Source organism: Diaphorina citri, unplaced genomic scaffold (genome assembly GCF_000475195.1).
Source record: "Diaphorina citri unplaced genomic scaffold, Diaci psyllid genome assembly version 1.1 scaffold2540, whole genome shotgun sequence".
Lineage (NCBI taxonomy): Eukaryota > Metazoa > Arthropoda > Insecta > Hemiptera > Psyllidae > Diaphorina > Diaphorina citri.
The window spans coordinates 14,151-35,932 of NW_007379960.1; the positions used below are offsets into that span (position 1 = coordinate 14,151).

The 21,782-nt window shown below is 38.9% G+C and overlaps 1 protein-coding gene across 1 annotated transcript; it reads left to right on the forward strand.

The window, feature by feature from the left end:
• Positions 1-3,648: 3,648 nt before the first annotated feature.
• On the forward strand, positions 3,649-21,535 carry LOC113471507 (ecdysone-induced protein 78C-like; the record flags this gene model as incomplete). The annotated part of the gene is made up of 7 exons (XM_026830715.1): positions 3,649-3,823; positions 5,838-5,952; positions 9,281-9,348; positions 17,656-17,770; positions 18,244-18,359; positions 19,728-19,910; positions 21,403-21,535. Coding segments are annotated over exons 1-7 (905 nt in total), but the record flags the coding sequence as incomplete, so codon positions are not given.
• Positions 21,536-21,782: the final 247 nt, after the last annotated feature.

Genomic DNA, 21,782 nt, shown 5'->3' on the forward strand with positions numbered 1-21,782 from the left:
AGAATTTTACCAAATTCTATCGAACTTGGAAAAGTTTGAGAAATATTATGTAAAAAAGACAGACAAACGAATTATGTAATTGAACAAACAGATACAATTGTTGCTTAACCCTCATTTCGTGGAAAATGTTGAAAAGGTTGTGAACAAAATATCTCAAGAACGGTTTGTCGTAAAGCGATGAAATTTGGTATGCTATCCCAGTATGGTCCAAGGACGCGACTGTAACAATTTGGTAAAAATCGGATAGTCACCCATCCTGATATTAACCAAAGACATTGTTGCTTAACACTTGTTTCGTAAAAACGGTAAGAGACATCGAAAACATTTGGTCATTCGGATGTGAATATTCTAATCAATGTGATTTTTCACGCCGAATCGAATGGTGCTACTTTTAGTACTGTCTGACGTACGGTTGAGAAGTTGCGGGTTCGATACTTCCCTGTGTCAACAAATTTCCCTTTTATTCGTGAACCGTTACCAAATAAGCAAGTGAATAGTTAATCCCATATGATTTTTCACGCGGAATCGAATGGTGCTACTTTTAGCACTCTCTGACTTACAGTTGAGAAGTTGCGGGTTCGATACTCCCCTGTGTCAACAAATTTCCCTTTTATTTGTGAACCGTTACCAAATAGGCAAGTGAATAGTTGATCCCATGGGATTTTTCACACCGAATCGAATGGTGAAACTTTTAGAACTGTCCGACTTAATGTAATAGAAAGTCGTGTGATGTTCACACCAGATTTTTCTTTGGAAGTAACTTGGTACATTGTCTGGGAACATTTTTAACTTAATAAGGGTATATATAATACTATTAAATTTCGTTCTTTTGATTTTTTCCTTGGGGGTTCAATGAACCATTGAACCTACAGAGAAACCGCTACTGAGCCATTGTAACGGTTTCTGGTCGACAATAGTAACTATGTATGGATCTGAGATGCTTGAGATTCAATAATATCTAATACTCAAGTGATCACTATGTGCTAGTTCTTATTAGGTACTTTTTACATATTGTAGTCTACTGTACAATATCATGTACCATTTAATGTTTCTTCGGTTGTACGCGTCAGTCAGTGGTCTTGGTTCTCGATAAGCCATGTCACGGGTTTCGACTGCCCTGTTGTGTGTACCTATTAGCTATTAACTAGGAAGAACGCTTTGTTATGAACGTCCAAAAACATGTAGGTATTTATGGAAATTAAGTTAAGATTTTTGATTTGACCAGTCAGCCTAATGGGCTAACGAACAAAGTTTGTGTTCCTTCGGGGAATCGATTTTCTCCTAAAGAAAAGATTAAATTGAGGATTGTTGAGAGAAAAGCCAGAATATTGATTCAATTTGGATGTTGTCATAGGTTGTCTTGTCAGTGCAATAGGTGAAATTTAAATCAATAACTTTACTAACCCTGTGTTTGCCTGAACATTATTAGCACTAAAAAAACTTTATAAACATAAAGTTGAGAACTACAAAGACATTTTCGGATTTCTTTTTAAAAAAATATTCTGGGAGAAAAAAAAATCCGCTTTCTTTTATAGCATAATTATGTCCTAGAGAAGTTAGGATAAAGTCAGTAAAAGAGTTTCTACATATTTTATGAAGAAATGTAAGCAAGAAATTCTAGATAATCGTTTGATTGTAAATTCGTGCGATTTAATTCATGAACTAATAAAAAATTGCAACATTCTAGTGTTTTGTTAATATTTATAGACACTGTGTTCTCATTTCATATTCCAAACTTGAGCTTTCTATGATTTGTTAAGGTGTGTCCACACATGGTCGACCGGCCATCCATCAATGTCTACGGAAGCGTCCACACTGCCTTGACAACATAGATTCATCTCGTCGATCGACGGCCGGTCGACTATGTGTGGACACACCTTTATGAGTTATGGGCAGGGCCGTATTTGGGGGGGGGGGCAGTTGCTATCCCCACACTAGGTGCTTTTAAAGCTGTGTCCACACGTAGTCGACATCGTCGATCGACGAGGTGAAGAGGTAAATCTATGTTGTCGAGGCAGTGTGTACGGTTTCAGTTCGGCGTCGACTATGTGTGGACACACCTTGAGAATTTCACAATCTCCAATAACAAGTGAACTATGTTCTAGCTCTTACTTATACTTTTCATTTTAGTCTACTGTAAATATCAATGTACCATTTATTTGTTTATTTCGGTGTACGCTGTCCCCCCAGTCAGTGGTAGTGGTCTCGATAGCCAGGGGTCACGGGTTCGAAACCACTGTGTGTGTACTTTAGCATTAAAGAGAAACGTTTTTTATGAACGTGCAAAACATATAGGTATTTTGGAAATTAAGATTAAGATTTTTTGATTTGACAGTCAGCCTAATGGGGTGAAACGAACAAAAGTTTGTGTCCCTTTCGGGAATCGATTTTCTCCTAAAGAAAAGATTAAATTGAGGATTGTTGAGAGAAAAGCCAGAATATTGATTCAATTTGGATGTTGTCTGGAAATTAAGATTAAGATTTTTTGATTTGACAGTCAGTCTAATGGGGTGAAACGAACAAAAGTTTGTGTTCCTTCGGGAATCGATTTTCTCCTAAAGAAAAGATTAAATTGAGGATTGTTGAGAGAAAAGCCAGAATATTGATTCAATTTGGATGTTGTCATAGGTTGTCTTGTCAGTGCAATAGGTGAAATTTAAATCAATAACTTTACTAACCCTGTGTTGCCTGAACATTATTAGCACTAAAAAAACTTTATAAACATAAAGTTGAGAACTACAAAGAAATTTTCGGATTTTTTTAAAAAAAAATATTCTGGGAGAAAAAAAATCAGCTTTCTTTTATAGCCTAGAGAAGTTAGGATAAAGTCAGTAAAAAAGTTTCTATTGTATGAAGAAATGTAAGCAAGAAATTCTAGATATTCGTTTGATTGTAAATTCATTTTTTTACCATTTTTGTTTCTTCTTTTTCCCTCCTCCTCCTTCTTCTTCTTCTTCTTCTTCTTCTTCTTCTTTGCGTAATTGCGTTTGTAAAAGGACAGTCCTGTCCCTGTTCTTACATAAAGAGGGTTAGAGGGTAATTGGTAGCTAATATCTAGTCATTTTGATCAAGAAAATTATCATCAAAAATTGAAGTCGCGCGTAGTACAAGACTAGAAATTTGATTGCCAGATGAAATTCGATCAAATGTATCCATTTCCATAGCCTAAAGTGTAGGTGTAGGTACAAGTTAAAGTGATACCATAGATTTATAAATAGGTGCCTAAGTAGAACCAAACTTAGCCCTCTCGCAGCTGTCAACTCCCAGCTTTTGGAACAACTTTTAGCTATTACCACTCGAACTTCACAACTTAGGGCACTCCCATAATATCCACATTAAGTACCTACCCATAACACATGAGGAGGGTCCAAATTTTCTCTTTTTTTGTCTAAATATTATGCACAGATGATTTTCTTTTTCAAACTTTGGAATTTGAATACTTTTAGATGCCATCGGTAATGGGTTTTTGATGGTTCTTTTATATGTATAAATATCCGCAAGTCGAGCGCCTTGACCACTACACCACCGAGGCAGGTTATTTAGTGTTGGTTAATTACTGTTGCTCCTCGAAGATTTGACCTTCTATTCGGCGACAAGCTACTGTCACCCCACATTAAATTCATCCAGGTTGAGCGAGGTCGGAAAAAGATGGCAGCACTCGACTGTCCGGATTGTGGGGTTGTAAGTTGCCAATTTGTTTTTGTTAGGAATCTGGAGTATGTGTGTAAGGAACGCGGCCATTGTATTGTGGATGTCACCAGACGAAATCAGTGCCAGGCATGTCGCTTCAGCAAGTGTCTGCAGGTCAAGATGAATCGAGATGGTAAGTGACCCAAATTCCGCCCCCGTCGTCTAAAGCTGTCCACACATAGTCGATGACCGTCGTTTCATGTCGACTGAAACCGTCCACACTGCCTTGACAACATAATAGATTCACCTTGTCGATCGACAGCATTGACTGTGTGTGGCCACAGCTTTAAATTAAGTAGGTATTATTTGTTATTGAGATTCAGTAGAGTCGAGAACTTGAGCGATGCCTCATGTATACCTCGACCTAAAACGTATGATCAAATGTTTACCACCATTAGGGAAATTCAAAATTAGATGGGAAAGAAATTTGTAACAGGTTATCAGTGGAGATGACAAAACTCCAAAATTATGAAGTACCTACGTAACTTGACTAGGGGAGATGACAAAATTACAAAATTATGAAGTACGTAACTTGACTAGGGGAGATGACAAAATTATGAAGTACACGTAACTTGACTATGTAATCTATGTATTAGTGGAGATGGCAAAATTACAAAGTACCTACGTAACTTGACTAGTGAAGATGACAAAACTACAAAACTATGAAGAAAATAATTAATTCATTGCCTCTGCAATTTGGTCATTAGTGGAGATGACAAAACTCCAAAAGTAGGTACTCGAATGAAGACCATATACGTAACCTCGTAACTTTGTAATTATTGGAAATGTCAAAAATCCCAAGTTATTATAGCAAGTAGGTAACTTTTATTAGTTTTTAAATAGGTATCTCTGCCGGTACCTATTGAAAAACTAGTCAATGTAAAAAGTGATACCAGCCGGGTTAATTTTATGGAAAAAAAGGGCAACTTTTTCCTTCAGGTTCAAACCTTCAAACTTTACTTACCGTTCAATTTACAATTCTTTTGATTGTCCAAAATAATATGTTCCCCCATCATAACATAAAAACAGGTGTTCTTTTAACCTTTCCAATTTAAATAATTGATGACCCAAAATAGAGAAGTCAGCTCGCGTAATCATGGGAAAGTGAACAAGTGGTCTGGAAAAACCTTTGCCGGGCACCAGAGGTTAGAAGTTAGAAGCAAAGGGTTCAGAACATTTATGATTCCCTCTTCAGTACCACAGGCAGTTTCCTTAGGTCTTGTTTCATAGAGGTTTAAGGTCACTGTATAGCTGCTAAAGCATTTAGTGACGGTGGTTTTACCCTCCATTCGGCGACAAGCAGCAGCCTCCTCACATTAACCTCACCGAGACTGAGTAGGGCCGGGAAAAGCCAGCAGCACGCGATTGCCCAGATGGTCACCTATCCGGATACTAACCAAGGCAACGTTGCTTAACTTCAGTGATCCATGCGGAAGTGTTGCATTCAACGTGCTGTTGCCCCTGCGCTGGCTTTATTTTTCTTCAATCTGACTGTGTGATCTAACTTACCTAATGTCGCCGCTACAACAACAACTTACCTAATGTCACACTTCCCACAAAGTCCCCTATCACACAGAAGAGTTTGTCCATATTGTTCTCTTGTTTACTTATGTTTACATTGATTACTGACTGCTGGGATATCACGTAACTATAGCCGATGGCCCGACGGACTTTTTGAATGACCCTTGTCATTATTTTACCATGGAGTGAGTGAGTTTTTCCTCTATACTTATGTTGTGGCCATAATTAATATTTATGTCTGTTTTCCATAGCTTTTGACTTTCCAAGGATTTAGGGTATGTTTAGGGCGAAGGTTTTGACGGCGGGGTAGTATGTGAGTATGTAGTCTCCAATGTCTGCTTGATTGTCTTGGTGCGCTAGCACAAAGGCGACCACAAAACATGGAGCATGGACCCTTGACCCTCGCCGAGACCATCGACCATGGCAGAAAAAATACTCAGATCAATTTCTTTATTCTGCCAGGGTTAGTACTATGGTCAAGGCTTCATTAAGGACTCTTCTATTCATTAGCATGGTTTGTTATACAGAGTTAAATATTATAGTTCCTGAACCCAGTCACTCGATTGGGCTTCTGGTACCCTAGTTTTCTTCTCAGAGTAGTTTCTTCCCGGTTTTTGTTTGGACAGGAATCACCAGCATGGATGTGCTTTGTAAGGTGTGTGGAGATAAGGCTTCAGGTAAACACTATGGAGTTCCAAGTTGTGACGGGTGCCGAGGATTCTTCAAGCGATCGATACGCAGGTAAGGTTCAAGGGATACATTCTAGGACAGGGGTTTACAACATTTGCTGGGTCGTGAGCTACTCAGATGATTAAGAAACCCTTGCCGAGCTACCTTTACTAAATATTTACGACGCGACGTAAGGACGTAAATTTTTGGTTCCCATGAGCCATGAGTTGATCTCAACTTGTATGGCCGTCCTCTACGTCCCTGTTCTAGGACCTGAGCACTACAAAGCTAAGAGTATATTAAACTACAAAGATACATAAGATATTTACCTAAAATTACCTTTGTAAAATAGATAGGAGAAAGCCAGCCACTCCGAGAAAGAACGAACACTATCCGTTCAGGATTAAATCCGCCCGGGCGGGAATCGAACTCCGGCCTAGAGCTTACAAGGCAGACGCGCAACCAACCAAGCTAACTAGGCTGACACCCGGAGAAAGAATTCCTATGTCTCCTTGGTGTGAAGAATTGAGATAACTGGAGAAAGGCTGTGATTTTTCCCCCTGACAGCAAGTGACTTGATAGAAAGAAAAAATCATCTTCATTCAAAGAAAAAATCATAACTTGGCGTGAGGAATCGGTCTTACAAGGCAGACGCGCAACCAACCAAGCTAACTAGCTGACACCCGGAGAAAGAATTCCTATGTCTCTTTGGTGTGAAGAATTGAGATAACTGGAGAAAGGCTGTAATTTTTTTCCCCCTGACAGCAAGTGACTTGATAGAAAGAAAAAATCATCTTCATTCAAAGAAAAAATCATAACTTGGCGTGAGGAATCGGTTTTCTATCGCAATTTTAGACTGCGTTTATGCTCTAATCCTGTGTAATGTGTAGTATTCAGCTATTTAGGGAAAATATTAGGTTGCTATTTTGGTAGGTAAGTAGGTAGGTAGGTAGGTACCTACCTACCTACACATACGGATGTCCCTACCAGCTACATGGCATACATAGCTACAATTTTCATAAATAACACCACTCCTCGAAATTAAAAAGCTCGCCTTATAAGGCTTTCAGCATTTAGAAACTCTGTATGTGAAGTGTTTCATAGAAAAACGATTTCTTTCAATAAAGCTTTCTGTGAAAGCTAATCTGGTGCTGATTGTTCAAACACTCACAGATCTCAGTTAATGCCTAGTATTCAGCTATTTAGGGAAAATATTAGGTTGCTATTTTGGTAGGTAAGTAGGTAGGTACCTACCTAACTACACATAAGGATGTCCCTACCAGCTACATACATAGCTACAATTTTCATAAATAACACCACTCCTCGAAATTAAAAAGCTCGCCTTCTAAGGCTTTCAGCATTTAGAAACTCTGTGAAGTGTGTCATAGAAAAACGATTTCTTTCAATAAAGCTTTCTGTGAAAGCTAATCTGGTGCTGATTGTTCAAACACTCACAGATCTCAGTTAATGTGTTTACACAACACATCTCTATGCTCGCCTTTTGGTTTTGTCACTTAGATATTTTGCACTAAAAGCTACATTTCAATGTTTAGTTAGCTCTCTTGGCGTATTCAACGTTTAACTTTTTGTATAGCTTTCCAAAGAGAGAGAGGAGAAAGATAAGAACTTTTTTCTACAACTGTGAAATTGACATGTTTGCTGTTTGATTTTTCCGATGTGGCGGCTTTTGAAAATCATTACCTAGGTAAAGTAAAAATAATGTCATTCAAAGTAACAAATTGATGTTCACTACCTATAGGTACCATGTAATCCAACCTTAATAACTTACGAAGAACGTCTGATATCTAACCTTATAAATACGACTAGAAAGTTTTAGAGGACTGTTAGGTAGGTACCTATAGGTACCATGTAAACCAACCTTAATAACTTACGAAGAACGTCTGATATCTAACCTTATAAATACGACTAGAAAGTTTTAGAGGACTGTTAGGTAGGTACCTACTTACGGAGAACGTCTGATATCTAACCTTATAAATACGACTAGAAAGTTTTAGAGGACTGTTAGGTAGGTACCTATCACGTGTTCCTGATGTTCTAAAAGATTGTCGAAACCCAAAGGAAATAAGGGGGTCTAGGACTTCAAAGCTACTTTTAAGGTACACCTATTTTACGGCCTAAAAAAACTACTTTGAAAAGTATCATACTGTTTAGAGTTGCAAGAGCTAATGATTTAAGAGATTGCATTTTTGGTAACGATTATAATTAATCGGTACCTAATATAAATGTATTTATTTTCAGCTTTTGTGTAGGTACATAGGTAATGTGTTTTGGTTATCCGTCATGTTATCAGGAAGTGCAAAATCTCACTAGGTACTATGATAGGCACGTTATCATTATGGGGAAAAAAGTCGAAATAGAGACACGGCTTCCAAATAACGGACCCCTCAGCCGCCCGAACGGAAAAGAAAAACTCGAAAGTTTTCCGAGAGGGGTGTTACCCAACATTGTTCCCTTTACGAAGAACGTCTGATATCTAACCTTATAAATACGACTAGAAAGTTTTAGAGGACTGTTAGGTAGGTACCTGTCACGTGTTCCTGATGTTCTAAAGATTGTCGAAATCCAAAGTAAATAAGGGGGTCTAGGACTTCAAAGCTACTTTTAAGGTAGGTACACCTATTTTACGGCCTAAAAAAACTACTTTGAAAAGTATCATAGGTACTGTTTAGAGTTGCAAGAAGCTAATGATTCAAGAGATTGCATTTTTGGTAACGATTATAATTAATCGGTACCCAATATAAATGTATTTATTTTCAGCTTTTGTGTAGGTACATAGGTAATGTGTTTTGGTTATCCGTCATGTTATCAGGAAGTGCAAAATCTCACTACTATGATCGGTACGTTATCATTATGGGGAAAAAAGTCGAAATAGAGCTTCCAAATAACGGACCCCTCAGCCGCCCGAACGGAAAAGAAAAACTCGAAAGTTTTCCGAGAGGGGTGTTACCCAACATTGTTCCCGTCGACCAATGAGAACTCAGAACGGGGGGGTTATCCATGTCATGCCCCCACCCCTTTGCTTTCTTATCTCCGAGTCACTTTTCACACGTCTCTGCTTTCGACCAGTTCCTTAGGATCCTGTGCTGGATTTCTTATGAAATTACACAACTAGGGCAAAGAATAGCCCTTAAAAAGTCACTATGCAAAAAATCTTGCAAAAAAACTCACAAAAACTCGAAATAGAGACAGGGCTCCCAAATAACGGACCCCTCAGCCGCCCGAGCTTAAAAGAAAAACTCGAAAGTTTTCCGAGAGGGGTGTTACCCAACATTGTTCCCGTCGACCAATGAGAACTCAGAACAGGGGGGTTACCCCGCCCCTTTGCTTTCTTATCTCCGAGTCACTTTTCACACGTCTCTGCTTTCGACCAGTTCCTTAGGGTCCTGTGCTGTCTCCAGGAAGAATTTTGTGCCAGGTGCTTCTGGGACGTGAATCTCATGTTACGAGGTAAGCGAAATATTTGAGGCTATATGTCGGTATGTAATCTGATTTATTAGGTACACAGACTTTTAACCTAACCCTATACCTAGCTATGTAATACACTGGTCACTGCTCATTTGTGACAGCTAATTTTTGTAGCAATTTTCCATTGACGTGACTTCTGAACAAATAGGTACCTACCAAAAAAATAAATACCTACCTACCTATAATAATAACATTTTTTAACCTTGTTTTATTTTATTTTTTTTAAGCATGACTTTTTTGGTAAAGGTCGTAGAGGTTTTTTTGCATGATTTATCTCTGTAGTTTGGTCCTATAAGTATGTAGGTATTATAGATAAGTTCGTTCTCGGAACGGCTGGCTTCGTCCTATCCTGTCCTCCTCTCTTTTATCACATACTCAAGAAGCTCTTAGCAGTTACGTACGTACCTATACCTACACAAAATGACTTCTATCTGCCACTAGCTGGCCTGAAAGATAGCACACTTGTAAGTGTTGTAGGCGCTTAGTTTGGTTCCCGCCCGAAGCAAACTTCATTCGAAACAGATTAGTTCCGTTCTCCTTCTCCGTACTATTGGTTTTCTCCAATCCTATCCTTCTTTGATTTCGGGACGAGCAGACTTCCGTGATTACAGTTCCTTCTAAGTACAAATTTCACAAAAATGCAGATCTGTCAAAAGACCGAAATGAAAAAAAAAAAAAAAAAAAAAAAAAAAAAAACAACCCTTCTATTTATGTATGTACGTATATCAATTTACCAAGCATTCCCAAAGTACTAGAATGATTAGGATTAGACAAACCAAGGTAAAAATCATGGGCCTATGGCAAAAAAAAAGAAACTGCTCGAGTGTGACGTTATTACTTACCTGTTTAGATAAATTTACTTTCGAATCTGGTAACTAAATTTTTGATAGAAGGAACTGTAACTGCTAAGGTCTTATCGTTCCGAAAGCGAAGAGAGAAAGAGTACAGGATAGGAGAAAACCAGTCGTTCCGAGAACGAACCTCATCTGTTCAGTATAAAATTCGCCCGGAGTGGGAATCGAACCCGCGACCTAACGCTTACAAGGCAGACGTGCTACCCTCCAAGCTAACAAGGCTGACGTTTTAGAAGTTCAACGAATCTGGTAACTAAATTTTTGATAGAAGGAACTGTAACTGCTAAGATCTTATCGTTCCGAAAGCGAAGAGAGAAAGAGTACAGGATAGGAGAAAACCAGTCGTTCAGAGAACGAACCTCATCTGTTCAGTATAAAATTCACCCGGAGTGGGAATCGAACCCGTGACCTAACGCTTACAAGACAGACGTGTGCTACCCTCCAAGCTAACAAGGCTGACGTTTTAGAAGTTCAAAATGAGATTGGGATAGCAAAAAAGCTGACCGATTTGTTTTCGATTAAAAAAAAATCGCAACCAAAATTTCCGTGCATGCGATTTCACAGATTTGCAGTTTTATTTCCGATCAATCATGTGATCGTTTGTGTTTGTCATATGATTGAGACAAAAGGAAGGGTTGAAATCTCCCCACTATCGCAACAAAAATTTCCGTGCATGCGATTTCACAGATTCGCAGTTTTATTTCCGATCAATCATGTGATCGTTTGTGTTTGTCATATGATTGAGACAAAAGGAAGGGTTGAAATCTCCCCACTAGGTCTTCCAAAACCCAATTGGTCAAGGCCTCATTAAATTGTCATTTTTTATGCCTTCACACTTTTTTCTATTTCATCAAGAAACTTTGCAATGTGTTTGTTTTTTACCATTTTTTTTTTTTTTCTTCCTTTTTCCCTCCTTCTTCTTCTTTGCATAATTGCGTTTGTAAAAAGGACAATCCTGTCCCTGTTCTTACTAAAGAGGGTTAGAGGGTAATTGGTAGCTAGCTAATAGACATTTTGATCAAGAAAATTATCATCAAAAATGGAAGTCGCGCGTAGTAGTCGTAGTACAAGACTAGAAATTTGAGTGCCAGAAGAAATTCGATCAAATGTAACCATAGCCTAAAGTGTAGGTTAAAGTGAAACCATAGATTTATAAATAGGTGCCTAAGTAGAACCAAACTTAGCCCTCTCGCAGCTGTCAACTCCCAGCTTTTGGAATAGGTGGTTTTTTACACCGTTGATATTCCATTGTAGGATGTTCGCCATAGAAAAGTAGTCAAGGTAGGAGCCAATAAGGAAGAGAACAAATAAGTAATATCTGGAAAATATAGGAGAATAAGTGAATAATGACATGGATGGGATTAAGACGTGGGTTCGTTCTGGACACTCGAACTTCACAACTTAGGGCACTCCCATAATATCCACATTAAGTACCCATAACACATGAGGAGGGTCCAAATTTGCTCTTTTTCTTTTTGTCTAAATATTATGCACAGATGATTTCTTTTTCAAACTTTGGAATTTGAATACTTTTAGATGCCATCGGTAATGGGTTTTTGATGGTTCTTTTATATGTATAAATATCCGCCATCCAAAATATCAGAATGTTTTATGTTGATAAAATACTGATACGAGATACTTGTCTAAATATTATGCACAGATGATTTCTTTTTCAAACTTTGGAATTTGAATACTTTTAGATGCCATCGGTAATTGGTTTTTGATGGTTCTTTTATATGTATAAATATCCGCCATCCAAAATATCAGAATGTTTTATGTTGATAAAATACTGATACGAGATACAGGGGGAAATTCAGTAGAGTCGAGAACTTGAGCGATGCCTCATGTATACCTCGACTTAAAACGTATGATCAAATGTTTACCACCATTAGGGAAACTCAAAATTAGATGTGAAAGAAATTTGTAACAGGTTATCAGTGGAGATGACAAAACTCCAAAATTATGAAGTATGTAACTTGACTATAGTGGAGATGACAAAATTACAAAATTATGAAGTACACGTAACTTGACTATGTAATCTATGTATTAGTGGAGATGGCAAAACTCCAAAAGTACAAAGTGCCTACGTAACTTGACTAGTGGAGAAGACAAAACTACAAAACTATGAAGAAAATAATTAATTCATTACCTCTGCAATTTGGTCATTAGTGGAGATGACAAAACTCCAAAAGTACTCGAATGAAGACCATACGTAACTTCGTAACTTTGTAATTATTGGAAATGTCAAAAATCCTAAGTTATTATAGTAAGTAGGTAACTTTTATTAGTTTTTAAATAGGTAGGTATCTCTGCCGGTAACTATTGAAAAACTAGTCAATGTAAAAAGTGAAACCAGTCGGGTTAATTTTATGGAAAAAAAGGGCAACTTTTTCCTTCAGGTTCAAACCTTCAAACTTTACTTACCGTTCAATTCACAATTCTTTTGATTGTCAAAAATAATAACGCGCTATCAACCAAGCTAACCAGGCTGACACCCGGAGAAAGAATTCCTATGTCTCCTTGATGTGAAGAATTGAGATAACTGGAGAAAGGCTGTGATTTTTTTTCCCTGACAGCAAGTGATTTGATAGAAAGAAAAAATCATCTTCCTTCCAGGGTCTAGGGATCGATTTGAGTATTTTAAGGTCATAACTTGGCGTGAGGAATCGGTTTTCTATCGCAATTTTAGACTGCGTTTATGCTCTAATCCTGTGTAATGTGTAGTATTCAGCTATTTAGGGAAAATATTAGGTTGCTATTTTGGTAGGTAAGTAGGTAGGTACCTACCTACACATACGGATGTCCCTACCAGCTACATACATAGCTACAATTTTCATAAATAACACCACTCCTCGAAATTAAAAAGCTCGCCTTCTAAGGCTTTCGGGCAACTTTTTTCTTCAGGTTCAAACCTTCAAACTTTACTTACCGTTCAATTTACAATTCTTTTGATTGTCAAAAATAATATGCTCCCCCGTCACAACATAAAAACAGGTGTTCTTTTAACCTTTCCAATTTAAATAATTGATGACCCAAAATAGAGAAGTCAGCTCGCGTAATCATGGGAAACATGATAAATCGTTCGTGACAAAATTGTGCGTGTGCAATCTAATGTACGATCTGATCTGATCATGAGAAAAAGTCGCAGCTTGTGTACTAGAGGCTTGAGAAAGTGCCAAAATTCTGCTAAATCACAAGGTTAAATCAGCTGATTGGAAAGAACATTTGGTACCTGTATGAACGACGGAATACTTTTGGCCCACTTGACGGCCAGGAACAATAGTTTGGCGGAAGACTCATAGGTTGCTTCGTTTGTCTCGGGAGATGTGACTATTGCTGATGGGGACTTCTCAAAACAGAACGGGGATCTGTTGCCTGGAAATTGAAATGACAAATTTCTTTTATTCTTGTAAAAGTGGTTTTGTTACATCCACCATAAATGGTGGAGATGTCTCATTTACAATACAGTTCTTTTTTTATGAAGAGGTTTGACAGAGGGAACTGTAACTGCTAAGGTCTTATCGTCCTGAAATCGAAGAGAGAAGGAAGACAGGATAGCAGAAGCCAGCCGTTCCTGAACGAATAATAGTATAAAATCCGCCCCGGGCGGGAATCGACCCAGTGACCTAGCGCTAACAAGGCAGACGCTCAGCTAACTAGGCTGGCCGAAATGACAATTTTCTTTTATTCCCTATAGGAAAAAAAAGTAATGTAATCGGGTCGATTTTTTCTCTTTGGAGTAACTAAAAGTTGGAATGAAAATCGTTCGTTCTTCAACGTTCTTTAAACGAACTCGTTCAACGAATATAACCAAGCTTTTCGGGACGTTCTCGGTGCGTTCTTAAAGAAGCTTGTTTAGGTTACTCTTTGGTAAATTAAACAGAAATCCCTATTTTGGAGACCATTTTGAAACGTATGGTGCTGCCAAAATCCTAAAATACGGCTTGGGTAGCTTGTAATGTATAGGTAACCATACTTCCAGGAATCGGGTACAGGATGCAAATTTAAGTCCGAGCCCGGCAAGGAAATTTGTCTTCGATAATTTACATGACAATTATGTCTTTTCAGTCAACTTTCCCCTGTCACCTAGTCCACTTTTGTCTCAATGGAACAGACTCCACTCTTCTCTTCAGAACAAAGTTATGATTGCAGACGACCAAGTGACCAGTTCGGAAGAAATTCAAGCGCAGATAAACGCAGGTAAGAATTTTGGACAGGCACTAAATTTACTGTACCTACTGAGGTATAATTACTGTGTTGTAATTGAGACATCTCCACCATTTATGGTGGATGTCACGAAAACACTTTTGCACTTCTACCTAAATTGTACCTACTGAGGTATAATTACTGTGTTGTAATTGAGACATCTCCACCATTTATGGTGGATGTCACGAAAACACTTTTGCACTTCTACAACAATAAAAGAAAATTGTCATTTCGGCCAGCCTAGTTAGCTGAGCGTCTGCCTTGTTAGCGCTAGGTCACTGGGTCGATTCCCGCCCGGGTGTATTCCACCATTTATGGTGGATGTAACAAAACCACTTTTACAAGAATAAAAGAAATTTGTCATTTCAATTTTCAGGCAACAGATCCCCGTTCTGTTTTGAGAAGTCCCCATCAGCAACTTCTCTCTTCAATTTCAGGACGATAAGACCTTAGCAGTTACAGTTCCCTCTGTCAAACCTCTTCATAAAAAAAGAACTGTAGGTATTGTAAATGAGACATCTCCACCATGTATGGTGGATGTAACAAAACCACTTTTACAAGAATAAAAGAAATTTGTCATTTCAATTTCCAGGCAACAGATCCCCGTTCTGTTTTGAGAAGTCCCCATCAGCAATAGTCACATCTCCCGAGACAAACGAAGCAACCTATGAGTCTTCCGCCAAACTATTGTTCCTGGCCGTCAAGTGGGCCAAAAGTATTCCGTCGTTCATACAGGTACCAAATGTTCTTTCCAATCAGGTGATTTAATCTTGTGATTTAGCAGAATTCTGGCACTTTCTCAAGCCTCTAGTACACAAGCTGCGACTTTTTCTCATGATCAGATCAGATCGTACATTAGATTGCACACGCACAATTTCCTTGTGATTTAGCAGAATTTTGGCACTTTCCCAAGCCTCTAGTACACAAGCTGCGACTTTTTCTCATGATCAGATCAGATCGTACATTAGATTGCACATGCACAATTTTGTCACGAACGATTTATCATAAAATCTAATCGTATGATCAGGTGATAACGTGTAGCTTTAACTCTAATTTCTTCTAAAGGTGATTTAACCTTGTGATTTAGCAGAATTTTGGCATTTTCTCAAGCCTCTAGTACACAAGCTGCGACTTTTTCTCGTGATCAGATCAGATCGTACATTAGATTGCACATGCACAGTTTTGGATAACCTGTAGCTTTAACTCTAATTTCTTCTAAGGAGGGGGGAGAAAAAAGCTTTTGAATCTCCATCAGATAGTCCAAATACTCAGTAACTTCTTTATAGACACTTGACTCCACATTTTATTTTCAGCTTGGTGAAAAAGATCAAATTTCGTCATAACATAAAAACAGGTGTTCTTTTAACCTTTCCAATTTAAATAATTGATGACCCAAAATAGAGAAGTCAGCCCGCGTAATCATGGGAAAGTGAACAAGTGGTCTGGAAAAACCTTTGCCGGGCACCAGAGGTTAGAAGTTAGAAGCAAAGGGTTCAGAACATTTATGATTCCCTCTTCAGTACCACAGGCAGTTTCCTTAGGTCTTGTTTCATAGAGGTTTAAGGTCACTGTATAGCTGCTAAAGCATTTAGTGACGGTGGTTTTACCCTCCATTCGGCGACAAGCAGCAGCCTCCTCACATTAACCTCACCAAGGCTGAGTAGGGCCGGAAAAAGCCAGCAGCACGCGATTGCCCAGATGGTCACCCATCCGGATACTAACCAAGGCAACGTTGCTTAACTTCAGTGATCCATGCGGAAGTGTTGCATTCAACGTGCTGTTGCCGCTGCGCTGGCTTTACTTTTCTTCAATCTGACTGTGTGATCTAACTTACCTAATGTCACTCTTCCCACTCTTCCCACAAAGTCCCCCACCACACAGAAGAGTTTGTCCATATTGTTCTCTTGTTTACTTATGTTTACATTGATTACTGACTGCTGGGATATCACGTAACTATAGCCGACTTCCCACAAAGTCCCCTATCACACAGAAGAGTTTGTCCATATTGTTCTCTTGTTTACTTATGTTTACATTGATTACTGACTGCTGGGATATCACGTAACTATAGCCGATGGCCCGACGGACTTTTTGAATGACCCTTGTCATTATTTTACCATGGAGTCATGGAGTGAGTGAGTTTTTCCTCTATACTTATGTTGTGGCCATAATTAATATTTATGTCTGTTTTCCATAGCTTTTGACTTTCCAAGGGGATCTGTTGCATTCAGCGTGCTGTTGCCGCTGCGCTGGCTTTACTTTTCTTCAATCTGTCTGTGTGATCTAACTTACCAATGTCGCCGCTACAACAAAAACTTACCTAATGTCACTCTTCCCACAAAGTCCCCCATCACACAGAGGAGTTTGTCCATATTGTTCTCTTGTTTACTTATGTTTACATTGATTACTGACTGCTGGGATATCACGTAACTATAGCCGATGGCCCGATCTTCCCACAAAGTCCCCCATCACACAGAAGAGTTTGTCCATATTGTTCTCTTGTTTACTTATGTTTACATTGATTGCTGACTGCTGGGATATCACGTAACTATAGCCGATAGCCCGACGGACTTTTTGAATGACCCTTGTCATTATTTTACCATGGAGTGAGTGAGTTTTTCCTCTATACTTATGTTGTGGCCATAATTAATATTTATGTCTGTTTTCCATAGCTTTTGACTTTCCAAGGATTTAGGGTATGTTTAGGGCGAAGGTTTTGACGGCGGGGTAGTATGTGAGTATGTAGTCTCCAATGTCTGCTTGATTGTCTTGGTGCGCTGGCACTAAGGCGACCATAAACCATGGAGCATGGACCCTTGCCCCTCGCCGAGACCATCGACCATGGCAGAAAAAATACTCAGATCAATTTCTTTATTCTGCCAGGGTTAGTACTATGGTCAAGGCTTCATTAAGGACTCTTCTATTCATTAGCATGGTTTGTTATACAGAGTTAAATATTATCAGCACAAAGGCGACCACAGACCATGGAGCATGGACCCTTGACCCTCGCCGACACCATCGACCATGGCAGAAAAAATACTCAGATCAATTTCTTGATTTTCTGCCAGGGTTAGTACTATGGTCAAGGCTTCATTAAGGACTCTTCTATTCATTAGCATGGTTTGTTATACAGAGTTAAATATTATAGTTCCTGAACCCAGTCACTCGATTGGGCTTCTGGTACCCTAGTTTTCTTCTCAGAGTAGTTTCTTCCCGGTTTTTGTTTGGACAGGAATCACCAGCATGGATGTGCTTTGTAAGGTGTGTGGAGATAAGGCTTCAGGTAAACACTATGGAGTTCCAAGTTGTGACGGGTGCCGAGGATTCTTCAAGCGATCGATACGCAGGTAAGGTTCAAGGGATACATTCTAGGACAGGGGTTTACAACATTTTCTGGGTCGTGAGCTACTCAGATGATTAAGAAACCTTTGGCGAGCTACCTTAGCTACCTTTAATAAATATTTACGACGCGACGTAACGACGTAAATTTTTGGTTCCCATGAGCCATGAGTTGATCTCAACTTGTATGGCCGTCCTCTACGTCCCTGTTCTAGGACTTGAGTACTACAAAGCTAAGAGTATATTAGAATTAGACTACAAAGATACATAAAATATTTACCTAAAATTACCTTTGTAAAATAATATTTGTAAGTACTAATTACTGTTGCTCTTCAAAGATTTTACCTTCTATTCGGCGACAAGCTACTGTCTCCCCACATTAAATTCACCCAGGTTGAGCGAGGTCGGAAAAAGATGGCAGCAAATGCAGCAATCGACTGTCCAGATTGTGGGGTTTAATTTGCCAATTTGTTTTTGTTAGGAATCTGGAGTACGTGTGTAAGGAACGCGGCCATTGTATTGTGGATGTCACCAGACGAAACCAGTGCCAGGCATGTCGCTTCAGCAAGTGTCTGCAGGTCAAGATGAATCGAGATGGTAAGTGACCGAAATTCCGCCCCCGTCGTCTAAAGCTGTCCACACATAGTCGATGGCCGTCGATTCATGTCGAGTTGTCGACTGAAACCGTCCACACTGCCTTGACAACATAATAGATTCACCTTGTCGATCGACAGCGTTGACTGTGTGTGGCCACAGCTTTAAATTAAGTAGGTATTATTTGTTATTGAGAAAATTATTACTATTTTTTTTGTTTTTATTATTTCAATTCTTATGGTGCGGTCCCAACACATATTTTCTTATTATTTTGAAATTTATTTTCAAATTATATCACAATTGTTCTCAAAATAATGGGGACAAGGCGGTCGAACCATATTTTTCTTATTCTAGATCTATAGAGATTTTTTTAGATTTAGGTGCTGTAACATTTTGATGCTCTTCGCATCTTCAAATTAAATTTAACATTTCAAATTTTGAACAGCGATGTAATATTAGGGAGGGAACAATCTTAACATACATAGGTACAAGCAAAGGTCTTGATATCATGAAGGGTGTAAAGGTGTCTTGTCAACAAGGTGCCGATAAAAGGAACGGGGGGCGATCGCACTTAACAAAGTTTACGTCCTCGACTCTAAACTCTGGATACTTTGTCACCACATAGGAGTATTAGTGATTAAGTGTAGTGCCCTCGACAAGTGTCAGAAACACTGGGCAAGTTCCCATCAATTAGTTTTGTTTGCTCAGGGAGCCTCTCTGTTTTCATAAGGGACTCATAATATTTGCTCAGTAATTTCATTCATACTACACCACCTACAAAACCCCCCCTTCCCCTCTTCTAATTCATCCCCTCTTTTAATGAGGGGCTTGAACCCCTCGTTATTTCGGGCACTTCTCGGTATTGTTATTATTTTACTATGATTTTTACATTGTACCTCTGTAAAATAGATAGGTTCTGGTAACTTTCTAATCATAACTGTATGTACGAGTAATCCTGATTTGGAATTGCCTTAGCCCGTCTACACACGGAGCTACTGAAAAGGAAAAGGAACTGATTAGTAACTCGAATTACCAACTGGTTTACTTTAGTGAAAAATTTCCCAATGAAATGTACTTTCACTCACACTCTTGAGTGGAAGGTAACCACTAGGCGACGTTAACGCCGGAGGCTTTCTCTACCACCTAACCCTTAGAGCTCCAATATTATGTGGTCAAATTCTCAAATAAATGAGGATGAAATTCCATACCTCGGCTGGGATTGAACCCACGCCCTCCTGTTTATCAGGAGAGCGTATTGACCACTACGCCACTAAGGCAGGTCCAAATAAGACAGGTCTTTTGACATTCCTACATCATTTGACTCTTAACCATTGATAGTACAATCTCCATGTCGCTTGTTTCCCATATTAGCGGTTCAACACGAGAGAGCGCCCCGGAGTCATGGCATCTCCACCAACACCTCCAGTAACTCGTCGTATTCCGTGACGTCACAACTTAGCTCCTCCACCTTCATGTTTCCAGGGAGCTTCATTTTGCCCCCGTCCTCTAACACGCTGACCTCCAACAATCTGTTTGCCCAGTCCTGCCAGTTTGGTAAGATTCCCTCTATGGATCAGCTATTTTCACTTTCCTTATCCTATAGGAAAAAAGTAATGTAATCAATTTTTTTCTCTTTGGAGTAACTAAGTTGGAATGAAAATCGTTCGTTCTTCAACGTTCTTTAAACGAACTCGTTCAACGAATATAACCGAACTTTTCGGGACATTCTCGGTGCGTTCTCAAAGAAGCTTGTTTAGGTTACTCTTTGGTAAATTAAACAGAAATCCCTGTTTTGGAGACCATTTTGAAACGTATGGTGCTGTCAAAATCCTAAAATACGGCTTGGGTAGCTTGTAATGTATAGGTAACCATACTTCCAGGAATCGGGTACAGGATGCAAATTTAAAGGTCTGTTTTTCATTCCGACGTGGGTGCGATGCGAACCCGACGCGTGTTTTTCATTCCACTTCCCCTACTTTAAATCATGTGTAAATTACAATCTAATAATCTGTTTTGTAGTACACATAATAATATGTTATACCTATTAGCTATTAGACCAGAGACCACACATAGGCACTGCAATAAAAGCTCCCTAGGAAGGTATAGGTAGGTTCAGAGATCTCGGATGTATGTACCTAATAAGTACCTACCCAGAATTTGACCAACATTTTCTTTTTTTTTAAGAGGTTTGACAGAGGGAACTGTAACTGCTATGGTCTTATCGTCCCGAAATCGAAGAGAGAAGGAAGACAGGAATAAAAGCTCCCTAGGAAGGTATAGGTAGGTTCAGAGATCTCGGATGTATGTACCTAATAAGTACCTAGCCAGAATTTGACCAACATTTTCGTTTCAGCCCAAAGGAACCTGGCTGTTGGCATTCGCTACTCCAATAGCAGGAGGGAATGGAAGCAGCAGCTCTTGGTTTGGCAAATACTCGTGCGGGCTATTCAGTGAGTATGTCCCTAAGTCCCCAATTCCTCATCCTTGAAATTGGTCCTGTTAAATTAGAGAAAATGCGGGGGTATAAAAATATAAGTAGGTAATCATGTAGGTACTGGCGTAAGGTTAGAGGTTGACCGTCATTTGGCTCGAAAAATTCAGAAGAAGAAAAAAAATTTGGACCGATTGCAATACTTTCATTACTAGTATAGCTCGCTATACTGTAGGTAGTAATAGAAAGTAAAAATCAGGTAGGTAGATGGGGACTTTATTTCCATGTAAGTAGGTATCTGTATTTACGCTTACAAATGGGTACCTATACTTATACTTTTATAAGTATGTCAATGTGTAGATACCTACTGACAGATCAATAGGTTTTCTCACATGAAAAGAGATCATTTTTTGCTTCCCAAATCCAAATGCTTCTCTATTCAGCGAACAGTAGCATTTATGGATTATCTTCTTCTTCTTTTTTTTTTTAAAGAGGTTTGACAGAGGGAACTGTAACTGCTATGGTCTTATCGTCCCGAAATCGAAGAGAGAAGGAATCCGAGCCCGGCAAGGAAATTTATCCTCGATAATTTGCATGACAATTATGTCTTTTCAGTCAACTTTCCCTTGTCACCTAGTCCACTTTTGTCTCAATGGAACAGACTCCACTCTTCTCTTCAGAACAAAGTTATGATTGCAGACGACCAAGTGACCAGTTTGTCATCTCCACTAATGACCAAATTGCAGAGGTAATGAATTAATTATTTTCTTCATATTTTTGTAGTTTTGTCATCTCCACTAGTCAAGTTACGTAGGTACTTTGTAATTTTGCCATCTCCACTAATACATAGATTACATAGTCAAGTTACGTGTACTTCATAATTTTGTAATTTTGGCATCTCCACTAGTCAAGTTACATACTTCATAATTTTGGAGTTTTGTCATCTCCACTGATAACCTGTTACAAATTTCTTTCACATCTAATTTTGAGTTTCC